The sequence below is a fragment of the Ischnura elegans genome, chromosome 10 (assembly GCF_921293095.1).
Source record: "Ischnura elegans chromosome 10, ioIscEleg1.1, whole genome shotgun sequence".
Lineage (NCBI taxonomy): Eukaryota > Metazoa > Arthropoda > Insecta > Odonata > Coenagrionidae > Ischnura > Ischnura elegans.
The window spans coordinates 12,312,278-12,330,636 of record NC_060255.1 but is presented as its reverse complement, the minus strand read 5'-3'; the positions used below and the strand labels follow the sequence as shown (position 1 = coordinate 12,330,636).

Genomic DNA, 18,359 nt, shown 5'->3' with positions numbered 1-18,359 from the left:
ATGAAACCAGGAGAATTATTACCATGGTATTTAAGTAGGGCGACTGGACAAAGACTTCACAAGAAGGACATTTGCAGGAAAAAATAAGGATGACTTTAAAAGAAGCCTCACAAACACAAAATTTCCTTTTATCAGCAAAAACGTATATGAAAAAATACAGAAATTTATTAAAACATCATTATGGGAAACTGTCATTGGGCAGCTGACTAACATAAAAATAATTTTTAACACGCAAAATGCCAATATTTGCTTTAAAAACTCCATATTTGCCTTCATTAAGCATTGTACAAAGTTGAAAAATTGAGTCAAGTGTCATGTAAAATCATGAAGTATTCCTAGGAAACACCCGTTGACCTCATCTACAATAAATGGATTTAAAAACAATACCCTTTCTTTAAATTCCCTAAAAGAATTTCAACAAAATATCATATATTTCTATGGAACAAGACAAGCCTGCATGAAGGAATATCATACATACTGGGCCTACTTCAAAGGTCTCCATAGTGATAAATATTTTTGTCCGTACGTATTTATAAGTTTGATGTACTTTATCCTATGAAAGAGATGGACTCAACCTTATTTCACTGACATTTCTTGGTTGAAAAATTTTATTAAGAGCAGCAAACAATTCTAAAAATCAGATGAATAAAGGTTTTCGATGAGATTTTTATGCCAGAATTTCTGATGCCATTGTCACATCCATTTTCCTGCCTTTCATGACTAGATGATATTGGAAGCATGAGAATTTCAGATGTAAAGAGGAATTTACCTCTTCTTGAATCCAATTATCTATATCAGAGTAACTGCAAGGACCAGTATTACATGGCTGAACATGTACAGGGATTCCGTCATTTCGGTCTCCGCCCAGTGAACAGCAATATGCTTCAGCGAAAGCTTTTCCTTCAAGTTCGCACCAATATGGTCGGCCTTGCTCACCAGTTCCACATGTCACAGAGCACTTGGAGGAATCAAATGATGTTAGAATTATAGTCACAGACTCACTGAAGAACTTGAGTGATTTCAGACCACATACTATATCTTTCAGTTTTGAAAATTAAGGATAAAAATATCTCATACATTGACTCACTATTTCATCATCATCACTGGTCAACAATCCTAGGATTGGTTTGACGCAGCTCTCCTCTCAGTTCTCCTATCTGCTAATCTTTTCACGCCTACGTATTTCTTCTCTTTCACATCCTTCTTTACTTGTTCCATATATTTTGTTCAAGGTCTTTCTTTTCCGTTCTTGCCTTCCATTTGTCCTTCGACGATTGTCTTCATCAGGCCATCATGTCTCAATGTGTGGCCTATAAGGTTGTTCCGTCTTCTTATCAAGGTTTTCATGAGGCTTCTCTTCTCTCCTGCTCTTCTTAGGACTTCCTCGTTACTAACTAGGTCGATCCATTTGATCTTCATCATTCTTCTGTAGCACCACATTTCAAAGGCCTCTATCCTTGCTTTCTCCGCTGAGGTCATTGTCCATGCCTCACTTCCGTATAGGAGCATACCAAATGTAGGTACAACTTACTATTTATGTGCTGATAATTTGCTATTCCTGAACTTTACTGAAGCAGTGGCTTGTTACAATGTCAACCAAGGGATTTTGCGATTTGAATTCCAAAAATCAAAACATTTAGATATGTGACATGAGTATACATTTAAATAATAATGGTAATGAGGATCTGGATGATATAGTTGTACAAGATGCACATTCAAACATACCAAAGAAAATCCAAGTTTATTTGCTTCGACAGAATGTTCAAATCAAGAGCAGTATGATGTATCAGCCATTTAATATAGAAAATTGAAATGAAAAAGGACAAGATAAGTTTTGGAAAATATTAGAAAAATAAAATGAAGGATAAAATTAATTTCTTTGATGTTCCAAGATATAGGGTAAGTGCACTGTACTATGAACACTAATATTTACTATGATTCCTAATGGCACCCCATTAGGAATCATTCTGAAGTCATTTATGCCATAGGCCTTATGGTTCATGAATAAATTTCAGAGTTTTTAGAAGAAGTAGTGTATATAAGTATCTTCTTATCACCAAAGCAGATAACCATATTAGATGTTTAAAACGAAAATCTAAGAAGCCCCCCTAGTAGAAAAAAAGTGTGTTCATTCAGTGTTCTTTTTATGTTCATTTAATGTTCAAATTGTGTTCCTTCTATGTTCACCGAATGTTCACTTTATGTTCTTTTTATGTGTTTTGTGACAGAAAGAACATAAAAAGAACACAAAATGAACACTCGTCTGTGAACATAAAAAGAACATAATTTGAACACAAAATGAACACTTTTTTGAACATCAAAAGAACACAAAATGAACATAAAAAGAACACTTTGTTGAACAACAAAGAAAAAGCTTTCACGGAAGCCCCATAGTTACCATGAACACTTTCACATCTTTGTGAATCAGATGAAAGTGTTTGGATAAGTTTTAAATCACTTTATTTCCAGCTTTTTTTATTAGAAACGAACTTATTCATAGAAGCCAAATGCTCAGGCCTTATCCCTGTTTAGTATGCAATAAAGTACATATTGAGAGTGTTTTCAGGTGTTCCTTGATTGCATTCTCGGATTGTTCAATGTCCATTTTTTGATGATATGCCTTCATTTTGGGATATTTTTCCCGGAAATTCATTATTTTAAATTTCTAGAAATATTATGGAAAACTGCTAAAAAATACAGTTTTGTGGATTTCAAGATGGCGAAATTCAAACTCATTTTTGGTAGACAAAGTCTCCAAAATCATCTGTATTACTTGTTTTATGTAAAGCTACTTGTCATGACACATGAACTGCAGTTATCCACAATCACCTCCAAGGAATGAGAATTTTTATACTGGTTTATTTTAAAGAACAACAAAGAAAAATGTTCATTTTGTGTTCAACATAGTGAACATAAAATGAACATATAAAAAAATGTTCAATTTGTGTTCACCATGGTGAACATAAAATGAACACAAAGTGAACATAAAATGAACGCATAAAAAAATGTTCATATTGTGTTCACCATGGTGAACATAAAATGAGCTCAAAGGGAACACAAAATGAACATAAAGAAAAATGTTCATTTTGTGTTCACTGAGATGAACATAAAAAGAACATAAATTGAACATCAAAAGAACACACCAAGAAATTGGTGAACATAAAAGAACACCAAAAGAACATCAAAAGAACACTTGAACACTGAATGAACATATAAAGAACACCAAAAGAACACATTTTTTTCTACTAGGGCCATACCTGGTCCTTCCATTTGAAGGTGCCAAAAATACACCACCTCTCAGCTTTCATAGCAAAAAGCAGAGCCCACTTTTGAGAATGTAGCATGAGAAATTGGATGCAATGAGATACATATATATATGTATGTAGATGTTAGCGAGTACATATTTAGCAACTTCAACCTTTGAAGTATAGTTCAAGCGTTAATGTAAAATAGTTTTAAATGAAGGCTGCATGAAGGTCTAAAAATTGTATGAAATCTGAGGAAATAAAAATTTTCAGCTCCAGCATTGAAATGCAGTACTACATATTAAATATATTAACACAGGTTTTCAAACCTAAAGTGTATATGTAGACTTAATTAAATGGGAAAATTTGGTTGGCTAATGTACATACTTACCCGTGACCATTCTCCAGTTACCCATCTGGGACATTCCTGATTGTTCTGATGAGTTGCAAGTAGAAGAGGTTCTCTTCAACTTGCAACTCATCCGAGACAATTGACAATCTCTGCATACGAAAGATGCCGCCTATATTGACAATAGTGCGCACGGAATAGAAAATATATTGAAATCGCTAAGTTCAAATAAATCACGAAAACCCTTCTCGCGTACATAGAGAACTAGCCTCAGAAATTGCCCTCTTCTTGCAGTTAATATTCAGTAAATCCATTTAGCAACACGAAGTACCTAATGACTGGAAAATTGCTGATGTAAAAGCCAATATTCAAAAGTGGAGACAAGGAACAGCCATCTAAATACAGACCGATATTTTAATGTCCATTACATGCTGTCCATTAACACATTGTAGTCAGCTCAGTAATGAAACACCTTGAAGAGCAAAACTTGTTAGTGAGAACTCAACATGACTTCAGGAAAAGTAGATCATGCGAAAACCAGTTAGCGCTTTTCGCCCACGATATTTTTAGTCTCCGGAGAGGGGAACATTCCAGTAGACGCGATTTTTCTTGATTTCAAAATGTATTTAATAAAGTGCCCCTTGGAAAGTTATTAATAAACTAAAAATCTTATGGCCTAGATGAAGATGTCATTTTCTGGACAAGACAACTTTTGAGCAACCGCGAACAGAGCAGTATTAGCCGGTGCAGTCTCCAAGGAGTCTTTTCTGGCGTCCCTCAGTGTAGTAATAGGCCCACTCGTATTCCATCACTATATAAACTACACTGGTGAAATAGTACCCTGTAAACTACGCATATTTGTAGTTTAATGGGAAATTCTCTCGAGTAAAGATAGGGATGAACTAACAAACGACTTTGATGCTATCCAAGCGTGGTGCGATGCGTGAGTTAAATTTGAAAAAAATGCGTAGTTATGAATTTCTGTAAATGAGACTACGTGAAATGAGTCAGTTTTCTAGCCATTTGAAGCTTTTCGATTGTCTTTGAACGGACTATTTCGCAACGTCCAACTGACCTGTTCACACGTGAGTGAATTTTTATAAACGATGTGTCTTAAAGAAATAAATGAACGTCCATCAGCGGCAATCCGTCAAGCAGAAGAACGAACGAGAGAAGTTTAGCATTGAGGCTGTTTTTGAAAGTCTATTTGCACTGGGCTAGTAAGGTCACCCTTTTCACCCTCTTCCCTGAAAGAACAATAAGATAACACCCTAAATGCATTGAATTTGAGAGCCTAAGTTCCGAATTCCTTTGACGGGGACGAGATTTAATTAGGTTGCTGATCTTTGCCTCCGGCCCCGGAAGCTGGAGAGATCCCGATCCACGAAGTCAAATTCGAAGAATTCCTACTGGGAGGGAGTTAGAAATCCCAACGGGTCCGCAAGGGCTCGAACGCAAACACGAGGCATTGAGGCTAAATTTCTTAAGGATGTACTACGTTGGACCTGGGCGACCCTTAACAAATATTTTTTGGTATTGACTTAGAAAAGTTTCACTATCAAAGAATTGCAATCAAGTGTAAATCAAATAAAATCATGTTTAAGTTAAATTCGATCACAAAAAAATGCAAATGCATCATTATAAAACAAAAAAGCGATGTCTTTTTGCGATAGCTAGATAATTGTAATTGATTTCATTTATAAGGTATTAGGTAGTATCTGAAAACGATTTTATAATAATTTCCTACATAGTTATACAAATCATAACGGGGGCTTGGAAACTGATTTATCTTACCAGTAATTAATATTAATATAAGGTACACTGTCGATTTCATGTTAACTCAAAAGTATTACGGCGACGTGCATACAGTTAGTTTTTGTTATCATTCCTATATCAACTAACGCATCAATGCGTCACATCAATTTTTTTTCCATGAAATGGCTCATATTGTATTCCGAAATAGTATCATCAGTTTTGAAAAGCTTGAATCAATCATAAAATTAGGTTGTGGGAAGGAAGAAAGATTTCTGGTAAAGTCCTGTCAAGATTTCCGCAGTGCTAATTATTAGCGCATTGCCAAAATTTCCGCGACAATAGGGAACTTGCATACATTTCAGAAACAGTTGTGGGCTCCAAAATCATGTAGAAATACATGTTTGCGTTTCACAGTGAAAAGGTTTTATTACTTTTTGATGTCGTTTGCGATATTTTATTCATTAAAGTTCAAGAGAATTTTCAAATACGAATGGGACTCGAAAACGCCCGATGATTGGCTAGCGGCAAATTGACGTCATAGTTCAGTACGAGGAAGCGAAGGAAGCAGCATAGGCATTTGGACACAAGCGACGGCTTGGTTGTGAGGCATTTCTTAGTTCCAGTACAGTGAGTCCTCGTTTAACGTTCCTGAAAAATGTGACGATAAACGAAATGACGTTAATCGAAACATATATCCCACAAAAAACAATGTTAAAAGTGAATATCGGCTTCTATACGCGAAAAAAATTTAGCGTATCATATCTGGGGCATTTTTTACGATGGGAATTCGATATGGTGGTCGCCCGGGCAACATCGACGCAATTAAAGGAACCAACCGATGTGCATCTGAAATGTTTTATAGTTCATAACAAAGTGAGACTTGCGTATAACATTGGCGAAAGCGTATACTCATGTGAAATGTGTATTCTTTTGGCAGTCCGGTAGAGAGTCTTACGGTGAACTTATTTCCACCTCGAAGCTGTCGATGATACTTTCAACTTAAAAATACCTTGCCTGGAAGGCGACAGGAAGCTCTGAGGAAGCCAGACTATAAATGTTTCAATTTAGTAGCGATAATATAGACGAACTTCCAACACAATCTACCATCTTGTAACTCAAAACCCCGAAACCACTTCCTATTCTGCAGAAAGAATCGGTCAATAGCATTTCGATTAATATAATAAATACAACGTCTTCAGGTGTTAATAAGTTACTTTTGTAATTAGAAGGCCTTCCTAAAGTAACATTAAAATTTGAATATTTTCCAAACAGAGTCTTTAATACATTTTGGGAGCTTTTCTCGCGATATATCTGAAACCTACTCTAAAGGCGAGCTTATCGTCATTGCGATCGGTTGTCACTTAAAAATTCCGTATCGGAAATCCTAGAGGGATGACTTTCGACGATGACCATTATCACCTGCACTCTCACTATCACTGGAACCCGTGGTGAAAATATAATCCCAATCCAATTTCTATTTGGTTTTAACTGGGAAAGAGCAACATAGAACTGCACATTCTTTGGACAACTTTGGGTTTGACTTTCCCTCAAACATCCCATTTCCCCTGTGGTGCACATCAGTCCTATCTTTATACGATAGCCTAACAACCTTTAAATGGATCCTTGGTTTATCCTGACAACCAACTAAATGGAAATTGCTGATCCACACGTCTTCCTCTATCTCCACAGTTTCCAAATCAAGGGCCGCCGAACATTCCTCATTGTGACTCAACTTTTTCTGAAAAGCAAGCCGGAGTAGAATAAAATCAAAGAATGCTGCGATTAATTTTTTGTGACCACCTCTGGATTCCATTCTTTTTTCATCTACAACTTCCTTTATCTTTGGGACAAGACGATGTTTAAATATTTTCATTAATTTATAACAAAATATAAGTTCTAAAAATACCCAAAAGCCATTTTATTAATCCGCACTGACGAGTGTAAATTAATGTGGAAGATGAATGCTGTAGACGTAGTAGTTTTCCTTAGGTTGAGTTGCAAAGTTCATGAAGTTGACAAAACGGCTAATTTTTCGGTGCGCGGAGTCATTTATATTGCACTGGCCGTGTCTACATTTTTCAATTTTTTTGTAATAAAATAAATCAGAATGTAGGATAAAATTTCCTTTAAAATGACATATAGTTCATTATTATAGCATGCAGTGAAGCCAGGGTATAAATTTGCAAAGTACTGCGGCACATCATTTTGACGCCGACAGTAGAAGAAAACGCTGTCTTCTTGGCTGGCACTCGAATGCATGAGGATCAACGTTGCTCTGTATTTTCATATTTCCTCTCTTGATTTTAAACATCATGGAATTTTCTATGTCCTTCCGTAACTGAAATTGAACAAGTGCCATAAATAATTTGAGTACATCATAACCATCGAGAAACACCTATCTCGATTTTTGTTGTGAAGTTGAGTTTTTATTCTACGGCGGCCGAATTATCGAAAAATCTCAGTTTCAAGTTATTCAGTCAATGAAATATGGATATATTATTAATATTAAAGTTATCTTCGCTCACATAGCACACGGGTTTATCATTCCGTTTATTATACTCTTATTTTTCCGTAACGCTCATCCCGACGGACGGCATGCATCGAGGCTTTTCTTCTAATTTCCTCCGTGGGAATGCAGACGAAATTTTTTTCTGGGGTGTTATTGCACAGAGGAACAATGCACCACTTGTAATTTTTCCTTACTTCACCCATGTTCTCCTTAAAACGCAACGTGGCTCTTCCAAACCTGCAGTTTGGGCTTGGATCTTGGACTCCTACTGAACTATGACGTCACGGCCAAAGATTAGTGGGGGCGGTATTTTTTAGCCCGCGAAACTCAGGAGACTTTTGGGAGTCATTTTCTAGGGTAAAAACCGAATCTTAAGCGGAAAAAAGTATATTGCGGTACTAAGTGTTTACTGTAGTATATCAGCATACTGTTTATAAAAAGTATGCAATTTCCCTATTGTCGCGGATAAAAATACTACTTAAGTAGTACTTAAGTAGTATTTTTATCGGGAGGCATATAAGCTAACGTAAGACCTCTTATATTGATTTCACGATTGATGGACGGTTTTTGCTGTTTCAAAGCAATAATCTCAATAATCAACGGAATTTATGTCCCCCTACCCAAGTCAAGCCAATAAATTTCACCAACTTGGCAAAATACGTCGACATTTGATGTATGACACCAAGAATTGCGCGGCATTCGAATACTATAATAGATGGAAAATCACGAAACTGCAGAGTTTTTTCCAAGCTCATATAATTCTTAGGTGATACTGAGATTCGGGAAATAAATTAATTGGATTCCATATGGCAGTATTTACATCTCTACATGCACTCTCCATCAGGGGTGCAGCCAGGAATTGAGAATAGGAGGGGTTTTTTTGCGCAACTAATACGTTGGTGTCTGGGGGTATGGCATACTCTCCTTTATGCTGACGATTGTAAATTGTTCAAGGAAATTTAAAAACCATCTGATTGCCAAGACCTACAAGATGCCTTACGTCAGACATCGAATTGGTGTAATGTCTGGAATCTTGCATTAAACCCAGTTAAATGTAGTGTGATGTCCATTTCCCTAAAGAAGGTAACTCATCAATTTGACTACAGTATTTTTAATCACTCGCTGAAACGTGTATCAACATCTAAGGACCTAGGCATTATCACTGACGATAAATTAATTTTTCTCCGCACATAAAATCCATCAAGTCTAAAGCTGTCCCTCTTAGGACTCCTGTTCCGTTTCACTGAAATTAAAGACCCCCAAGCTCTTCGAACTTTTTTTTCGTCTATCATTCTTCCAATTCTTACCTACTCTTGTCCCATCTGGTCTATCTCTTCACAAACCAACCTCTCATCCCTGGACTGTGTCAGCAATTTCTTTGCCAATATAGTAAAAAATAGAATACCGCATTTACGCAACATGTCCACTAATGCTATTCTCTCCTCACTCTTCATCCCTAATCTCACTACCCATAGGCTCACAGCTGATTTAAAACTTATCTATAAGATTCTCAATTCCACCATCGACTGCCCTGCATAGCTCTCTTTTATCAATTTTAAAGTTCCACCCCGCCCTACCCGTTCTCATCCCCTAATCCACATGCCCATTCCGAGACTTTCACTCACTTAACGTTCGTTTTTCTACCGCATTACTTCTGTGTTGAACTCACTCCCTCCACATATCGACCCCTTTGCACTTCCATTGAAATCCTTCATAAGCCTTTCCCTGTCCTATCTGTCACCGAAGTAGTCTGTCACTGCAGTTTCTTGTTGTCCTTTTGTTTTTGTAAATGTAATTATTGTTTTCTACATGTTATATTGCGTCTTCGTCCTCTAATTTATGTATTGTTACCTGGCCACTATAAAATGGCAAGTATATGCTGTATGTGGTTATATTTCTTTAAAATAAAATAAAAAAAATAAAATAAAAAAAATAAAATAAAATACCCGCAAGGTAAAGCGGGAGGTCCGGGGGCCCTCCCAGAGAAAAATTAGGATAAATAGTGAGTTTTACGACTTTCTGAGGGATATTTTATAAAGCCTCACAAAATTCTATAAACAGTGTTAATGAAATTAAGTAAAATAGACTTAACTTTTTAAAAAATCGGAGCTCTGGGGGGGGGGGGGGGGGGTTTATCCCCCTACTCCCCCCCCCCCGTCGCTACGCCACTGCTCTCCATCCTTCAAAAAGAAGTAGGTTGATTATGCCATTTCTAACAATGAAAGGGAGTCCGTCACCTTTGAAGAGCAGGGAAAGACCTGGATTCCACTGCTCCACATTAGCGATTATTTGCCTATCTTCGAGAGGAGAAGCTGTTGCGTTTGTGCACCGAAAATAAAATCGAATATTTGGCCGTGACCTAGATTTATGGCGCAGGACGTCGTCGCTCGTAAAAGGACATTAAAAGTTGTTAATGGAAGTCAATTTGTTACCTATTGACCTCGCGACAAATAGAGGTGAAACGGTTCAAATTTATCAGTACCAGCAGAGTGTACCCTGTGCCATAAACCCACGGCCGTAGAATAGTAGAATGCAATATTCAGTCACCGGTGTTGTGTCTGGTAGCCTCGGCTAATGGGCTACATATACTCCAATGCCCAGGAACGATGTTGAGCAACCCAAAGTGGAAGGCGCGGTTGCGGGGCTCAGGCAACTGGTTTCGGTGGAAAGTCTGGTTGCCTCGGCTAATAGGGACCTTAAGGAAGCCGAAATCGTTGCAAAATTGTAAAAGGTTTTAAACAGAGACTCGTCAGAGAAGCCATTGAAATATCTAAAGAAGAAAATAACAATTTCAACAGGGAAACCGGCATTAAAATTAGCCATACTTGGCAACCCGTAGTAAGAAAAAACAATCAACAACCTACTTCTCCAACCTCCCGCTCCCCTCTCCCCACCACCTGACACAGATACCTATATATAAGAATTAAAATTCTCAACTGTTCAGAATCCCTTGAGAAAGCGACCAGCATCGTTCGGGAAACGTTGGGGCCACCCAAGGATTGATGCGGCGACATAGCCCAAAAGTTTTTATTCAACATAAATGTTTACTTTTTCTGAAACAGAATGCATGGTTTCATTTAATTATAAAGCTTAAAAGACATCGGACAGGTAAAATTTGACGAAATGTTGTGTTAATCTTTCGTAAATCGTAGTTTTCAGTGATTTTCCGAATGTTTTAATTTCTATCTCTGTAACCAAGGGCAACGTAAACAAACTGTTACCTACATACAATGTATCACTATGTGAGCATATATAATAATAATTGTCGTCTTCTGACTCACAATATTAGGTGTGAGGCAGCGGAAAGTATGAAATTGTTTTTGAAAAATCAATTTTCGGACTCCATTTCGCAACAATGGACTTCAAAATAAACTAAAACGACTACATAGTTACGTCGCCAAACTTACCAGCTTTCAAAGTAGACAAAATCATTCGCGTAGCACGCACGTTTCGCGTGCATTATATTAAAAACAGGAAACCAGTTACTAGAAAATGCGAAATTTCGACCATTTTCACGTCCTAGCAACGAAGTGTGACGTAAACTTCCGGTTTTCGGAAATTTCATCCGGATCATTTCTGGTCCCCTACCTGTGTGCCAAATTCAGCTCTCCAGCTCTTCTGGAAGTGGGCGGGAATTTGTATACATGAGTGAGTGAGTTACACATGCGGCTTTACATACAAGGATGGAAGGAATAGCGCAGCAACGCATTCGAATGGTGCCAGAGTAAAATTTTCTATGGTGCGACGAAGACAATTTGAGTAGTACAATGAAGTGGTTCCGACGTAATGGACCGAGGGTTAACTAGCTACAAGGTGGGTGGACATATCGTAACTAGAGGTAAGGAGGCTTCTTGTTCAAGTATTGCAAATTTGTGTATCTTGAAACCTATTTTATTTTTGACAGCAAATTCTATAAATGGAATCATGGTTTGGCTATGTAATCACCGATTTCACCTGTATTAGCAAACATTTTTATGTACTTTTTGCAAGGTAATCTTCTTAAATCTAATGACGTGTTAACAAAAAAAATTAGTTACTGGTATCGTTATGTTGACGACATTTGATGCTTGTGGACGGGTAGCTTCCGACAACTAGACAAACATTCTGACACATAAAATGAATTTTTAACGCAGAAGTAATTCAATCTTCGATTATTGAAACTGAAAAAATAACACTTTGGCTGCCTTTTAACAAGTATTACCGTTGAAATATTACAAAATGGTTAAAACTCTAATTAGATGAAGGCTCCGCTCTTGAATAGCACTACCTCTCTTTACTTGGACTTCTCGTACCCATAATAGGTGTTCCTGAAGAATGTGGTCTTTTTCTAAAAACCTTTAGGAAGTTACTTAATTTAAGTAACAAATACAACCCGTTTGAGAGTGATGATCAAAGAGGCTCTTGAAACAAAAGGAGATTTTAATACGCGTTTTCGCCCCAATCCGGCTCCTCTAGGACATCTATGCCAGTTACCAGATACGGGCACATCCACACCAGATTCGACGATACTCCCATCGATTTAATCACAGCGGTTCTCTCTTTGCCTACTCTAACAGCTTCGCGGATGGCATGTCATGAAGTGCAGGCAACTTTAGAGCGTCGCCTGTTTTTTTATCCAACCTCCAGTATCCTACACGCAACAGCCGTATCTGAAATGAAATTCTTGGAGCGCATAGGAATGAAAGCAAGGATGAGATTCGACCGAGAAAGTGCTTAATTCAGGATAATCTATAGCCCAAAAGCCCTTTTAACGGGGTAGGATAGTGTAGGATACTACTAAGTTTCATATTTTACACAGTCGATGCGTGAACAGGACGTCAAGTATCACTCTTCAGAATTTCATATCAATTGGTACAAAAGTTTTCGAGCGAATAAACAGAAGACAAGAAAAAAAAAAGAAAATCAAAAATTCATTTTGATAAATGGTGTCTACAATTCATGTCATTACATTGACAATGACGAAAGGTTTATTTCCGAATAACAAATTATGTAGGACATGAACTAACTTCGTTTTGCTACACCTTTTTTGCACATATTTCCTCTCTTCCGCAAAGGCAACGAAAGCATCAACTCATATCATGAACACGTAGGAGACAGTTAGCAATACGAGTAAATTGGTAATATTTATTATAGTTCCTAAGGACGTCTCAAAGACTCATATTTGTATAATAATGAATAACCACAAACCATTCGAACGATGCCTCACCGTTACTCTTTCCATGACATTTATCGAGGGGGAATCATTATCGGGACTAACTCCGTTTTCCATATTTTTACATAACCGCCATGATGAATTTTCTTTCCCTTGGGCTAAAACCTTTTCGCAGTGGAAATGCTTGCGTTTTCCTATGACCCCTGGAAATGCACTGGCGGGTTTAATTCTCAGTTTTTTTCCGGTAGGGATTGCCAGATAGGTCGAAGGCTAGGAGCAAGAGGAAAGGTAGTCCACGTGATGGTGTCACGTAAAAAACACAGTTAAATGGAAGTGGGAATCCCCCACCGACTATCCCTTCCATGAAAACATTGGAGTTTGATCGAACGAGCCGCGAACGGACCCAGTGCTTGGTAGGTGGCAGCGAGGTGAGGAAGGTCCTTGGTGTTCGTATCATGCGAAATCCTTGCATGTACATATCATCATCACCTTTAACAGCATCAACAGCAGCAATACACAAGGAGTAGGATAATAGGACCAAGAGGATGGAAAAATAGAAGAAGACATCGATGAACATAATGACGTGGAATGTTAGGACAATGATCAGAGCGGGTATACTAGAAAATATAAAAAAGGAAACGCAGAAAGTGAGGATAGATATCTTGGATTTATCCCAAGTGAGGTAGAATGATAGTGGGGCCAACTGGAGTAAGTGGTACAGGGTTATATCTAGTGGTGGGGAGGAAAGTCAACGAGGGGTAGCTTGAGTAATGGGAAGATAAATAAGCGTGTGGTAGATATAGATCATGAAAGCGATAGAGTTCTTGTGGTAGAAATTGAGGCAAGACCCACCAACCTTGTGATCGTTCAAGTTTACATGCCCACAAGTATTCATAAGGAAGAAGAAGTAGATGACGTGTATGAACAGCTCGAGGAAATAATAAGAGAAACTCCAGGTAAGAAAAAATCTGGTAATGATGGGGGACTTAAACGCTTTAGTCGGGGAAGGGAGGGATGGAAACGAAGTAGGAGAATTTGGATTAGGAATTCAGAACAACAAGGGTGAGAAAGCAGCAGAATTTTGAAGGAGAAACAAGTTATTCATTACACATACTTGGTTTAATCATCACAAAGGGCTAAGGTACAATATGGAAAAGTCCAGGAGGTACTAAAATATATGATGTAGACTATATCATGGTAAGACAGAGGCTTAGGAACAGTCTGAAAAACTCGCGCAGCTTCCCTGCAGTGGATGCGGATTCAGACCACAACCTGGCATTAATAAATGCAAAGTAATATTCAAAAGACTAATAACAATAAAAATGAAGGTGAAGTAATGGAACAAAGAAGCTCTGAAGGGGAGTATGAGAAGAGATCAGGAAATTATTTAAAATATCACCTGGGAAATTGAAAGTACAAAGACCGTCGAGGAAAGATGGGTTAATATCACAACTGGAATAGTCAAAGCGGCTGAGAAGTCAATTGGTTACGTAGAAAGTAGAAGGATAAAGAAGCCGTGGGTAACGGAGAACGTGATAAGAAAAATGGAGGAGAGGATGAAGTCGAAGAAAGTGGACACGGAGGAAGGCAAAAGAATGTTCGGGTAAATTAATAATCAATTACGGTGTAAAACTATGAGTGAAAGAGAGAATTAAACGAAAAGGCAGTGTGAGGAATTGGAAGAGTTTCAGAAGGAAGAAGAGGTAGGTGCGTTTTATGCTAAAGTTAAGTCGCTGTCGGGCGGCAAAAGAGGGCAAGCCATGTCTAAAATTAAGACTAAAGATGGAAGGATCCGTACCGAGCGAGAAGAGGTAGAGTAGACTGAAGGAATACGTGGAGGATTTGTATGACCAAAAGAACAGGCAGGAGAGATTGACTTAAGAGGAGGATAATCTGGGGTCAGGGATCTTAGATTCGGAAATTGAGAGAGCCCTTCGTGATATGAAGGCTAGGAAAGCAGTGGGCGTGGACAATATCCCGTGTGAGCTGCTGAAGAATCTAGGGAGCAAGAAAAAGTTTTTCGAGCAAGTACACAGGATCTATGAGAAGGGGTGTCGGCCGAAGGATTTTGTGAAGACGGTTTCATATTCCGCTACCGAAAAAGAAGAAAGCTGTAGAATGCGGAGATTATAGGACTATAAGCCTAATATCGCATGCGGCGAAAGTGGTACTGAGGATATTGAACAGACGAATGGAGGCGAGGGCAAACGAGTATTTGGGTACTTTACGATTATTATAATCAGTTTGGTTTCAGAAAAGGGAAGTCAACTCGTGACGCAATAGCGGTAATGAGTTCGCTGGTGGAGAGGAACTTAGAGTATAACAGGGACGTATATGCCTGACTCTATTATTAACTCTCAAGAGAACATAAAATTTAACCTAAAGTTGGAGAAGTCATACTGAATTAAGCAGGGTTTTGGAGGTGCGAAAAAAGTAAAACTTTCTTTTTTGTGTTGGTCGTCATCTAACTTACAAATCCACTAATGTATAATAACAATAACGATATAATAAACCGTATTCACAATTCTTCGAGGATAAGTTTTATAGCGAGAAGGCAATATCTAATTTTTTTATTACCCTTTCATTTATAATGCAAACCATGTTCACTGCCAGATCTTGAGTAATTTTCATCACTATTTGAAACAAATGTGCAATTTAATGAATTTAATCAGATACATAGTACCACATAACCCTTTAGCAATATACCCCTTCGAAATTATTCATTGGTTTACCAAATATCTCAAGTCTTACATGCATCTGGGGAATCGAGACTTCCTGCTGCACTTAACGCTAATTGCGTGTTCTCTTGGTCATTCCCTGGAATAAAAGCCGCCATGCTTTTTCGTCTTCTCGCCGCTAAGCTCAAGTTCACGGTACTCTAAAACGTTTCAAGCTAAGATGAAAGCAGGGAGGGGATTTCTAATGCAATCGCCTCTCAAGGTAAATGCTGTTTTGGAAATGTTATCTGCATCATGCATTAGCCGATCCTAAACACTGTCTTCCTTGAAAGTTGATTCACTTTCTGCTATCTTCTACCACCACAATATGCACATTTGCCTGATAGCTCAAGCTTCTTGTGCACTTTAACATCAATTTGAAGAAAATAATGAGTCTAACTAAATCTTTTAATCGTCCTTAGTTGATGTCAATTTCGCAATCGAACAGCTTCACGGTCTGCAGCTGTAATTCCCTCTCTCTTATAAACGTGTAGTAGATGATGGAGAATGTAAAATAGAGGTAAAGGTCAGGAAAATGTTAAAAGTATTTGCGTATTTGAATTAAGAGTGGAGAGAATTATCAAACAAATCCTAGAATCACTGGCATCTGATGATGAAAAAGCATTTCACAATTCAAAGCAATTCAATACCTATTCTATAGACAATTCCTGGGCTAGGATTTCTCGAGACAAAGGTGAAAATGGCTTTTCTGGCCGTCCTTAGGTGATTTCGTTGCATTCTTATTTTTGAGACCCAAAAATCATGATTCCAAGAGCCCTTAATCACAAAGCAAAGTATAAATAATCAGGGAAACTTTTGGCCATGATGTATATGTTTCCTTGCTTCCTCTATTTTGATAAATTCATAATAACTGGTTGGCATTTAAAATTCGTAATTCATATTAAAATCATCAAGTAACATGAAAAAAATAACTGCTGTTTCAATATTCCGAAATGAATCACTACCACAGTTATTTTATGCTAAATAGATATTAATTGATGCCGAATATCCTCGTGCGTAAATTCAACAGATTTGACCAACATCGGAAACGTAAAATTCTGGAGGTTTGAAATACGAGAGCGGATATTTTTCCCCAGTTCAATACGGTTAACAATGATAAGTGCACTGCCGATAGCAAATTGAATTAGGGCCCACGGATATAAAAATACGCCGCGAAGCATTAATATCCCATCGTGCCACTTTGTGTTCCCCAGTATTCAAACTTCACGCTCCCATTTGAACACATTTTTTGCATTGGAACGGGAAATAAGAGAGGTCTATTTTTTCCTGGTGGCTTATAGTGATTCAATGATCGAAGTACAAATAACTTTCCATCTAATTAATTCTAAAATTTTACTTTAATAGTTTTGCAGCCGTCCTTAGGTGATTTCGTTGCATCCATATTTTTTTAAGACCCAAAAATCATGATTCCAAGAGCCCTTAATCAAAATGAGGCAAAGCAAAGTATAAATAATCAGGGAAACTTTTTTCATTCAATATTTTAATGACTAAAAGGACATAGCTAAATGAGAGGGTGAAAAGTCCCCCCTCTGGGATTTTTCCCGTACTAAGGGTACACGATTTGGGATGAAATAGGATTAATCTCCCCACACTTCCAGTCCGATAGAGGCCCACCAGGGCCGGCTAGCTTGAAAATACGATTGGTGTTTTTCTTCAGTTGTAAGGGGTAAAGTGAGAATCAATCCATTTATATCCATCTGGTCTTTATACTAATTATTGTTCGCACACCCACTAAAAGGAAAGCGTCGATGCTTTTAATCACGTTATTTCCCATATTTTTGTGACAAATAACTAGATATTTAAAAACTATGATCATCGATCGTTTTAAAACTATTTTTATTACAATAGAGTCATTCAAATTGATTTCAAATACGAGTCTATCTGATTATTTTGTGGTAATTGTAATGACTATGTATAGGCATTACACTCAAAGGAGATTTGATGGTAATTAGCCGAAAAGATACGAAGATACAACTCTTTTTACCTCCCCTGATTATTTCTTCACCGTTGATGAATCTGTTTAGAAATGTTTTAGCGCAGATAAAGTCATCATTTGAATAACTTCAGTCGTTTAAAAAAAATCAGTAGTAACTTTTTCTTGAGTCATCTGCATAGATTATGTTGATGTTCAGGATGTCTCCTTTTAAAACTGAAAAAGTATCATAAGTTCTAATTCGAACCCTCCCAGAACTTTACCGCTACCACCGTATACAGTACGGACCTACTCGGCCTAGGAGCGACGTATCGGTAAGAGACAAACGGTGAGTCTAAATATGAATCTAAAGATAGGAAAACTCTGCCACGTAGCCCGAAAAAAATACTTCGACGTGAGTGTGGACGTGAGTTACCCCAGTACATTCCATCCGCTAATCTTAATTTTGATTGGGCTCATGCTCCTGCAGTATGACTCCAGTTTCGGTAGCTAGGTCGCACCCACCTCCGTCCTCAGCTCTCTGTGCCATAGGAGTGAGGGATGCAGGACGCTTTATGTGCCAACCTCACAGGTTTTCACAACCTAGCCACTTGAGTTAAGTGGGACTATGGGGTGTCTACATACTTTTGAATACGATACTACGAACGCAAAGATTAACACGAAAATGCAACGTATAAC

At 37.8% G+C, this 18,359-nt stretch overlaps 1 protein-coding gene across 1 annotated transcript in view; it reads right to left on the bottom strand.

The window, feature by feature from the left end:
• Positions 1-18,359, bottom strand: part of LOC124167117 (A disintegrin and metalloproteinase with thrombospondin motifs 9-like) — a 95,909-nt gene that overhangs the window by 8,569 nt on the left and 68,981 nt on the right. The window contains exon 2 of the mRNA XM_046544915.1: positions 770-958. Within this exon, the coding sequence (XP_046400871.1) occupies positions 770-958 (189 nt within the window). The remainder of the gene's footprint in view (positions 1-769; positions 959-18,359) is intronic.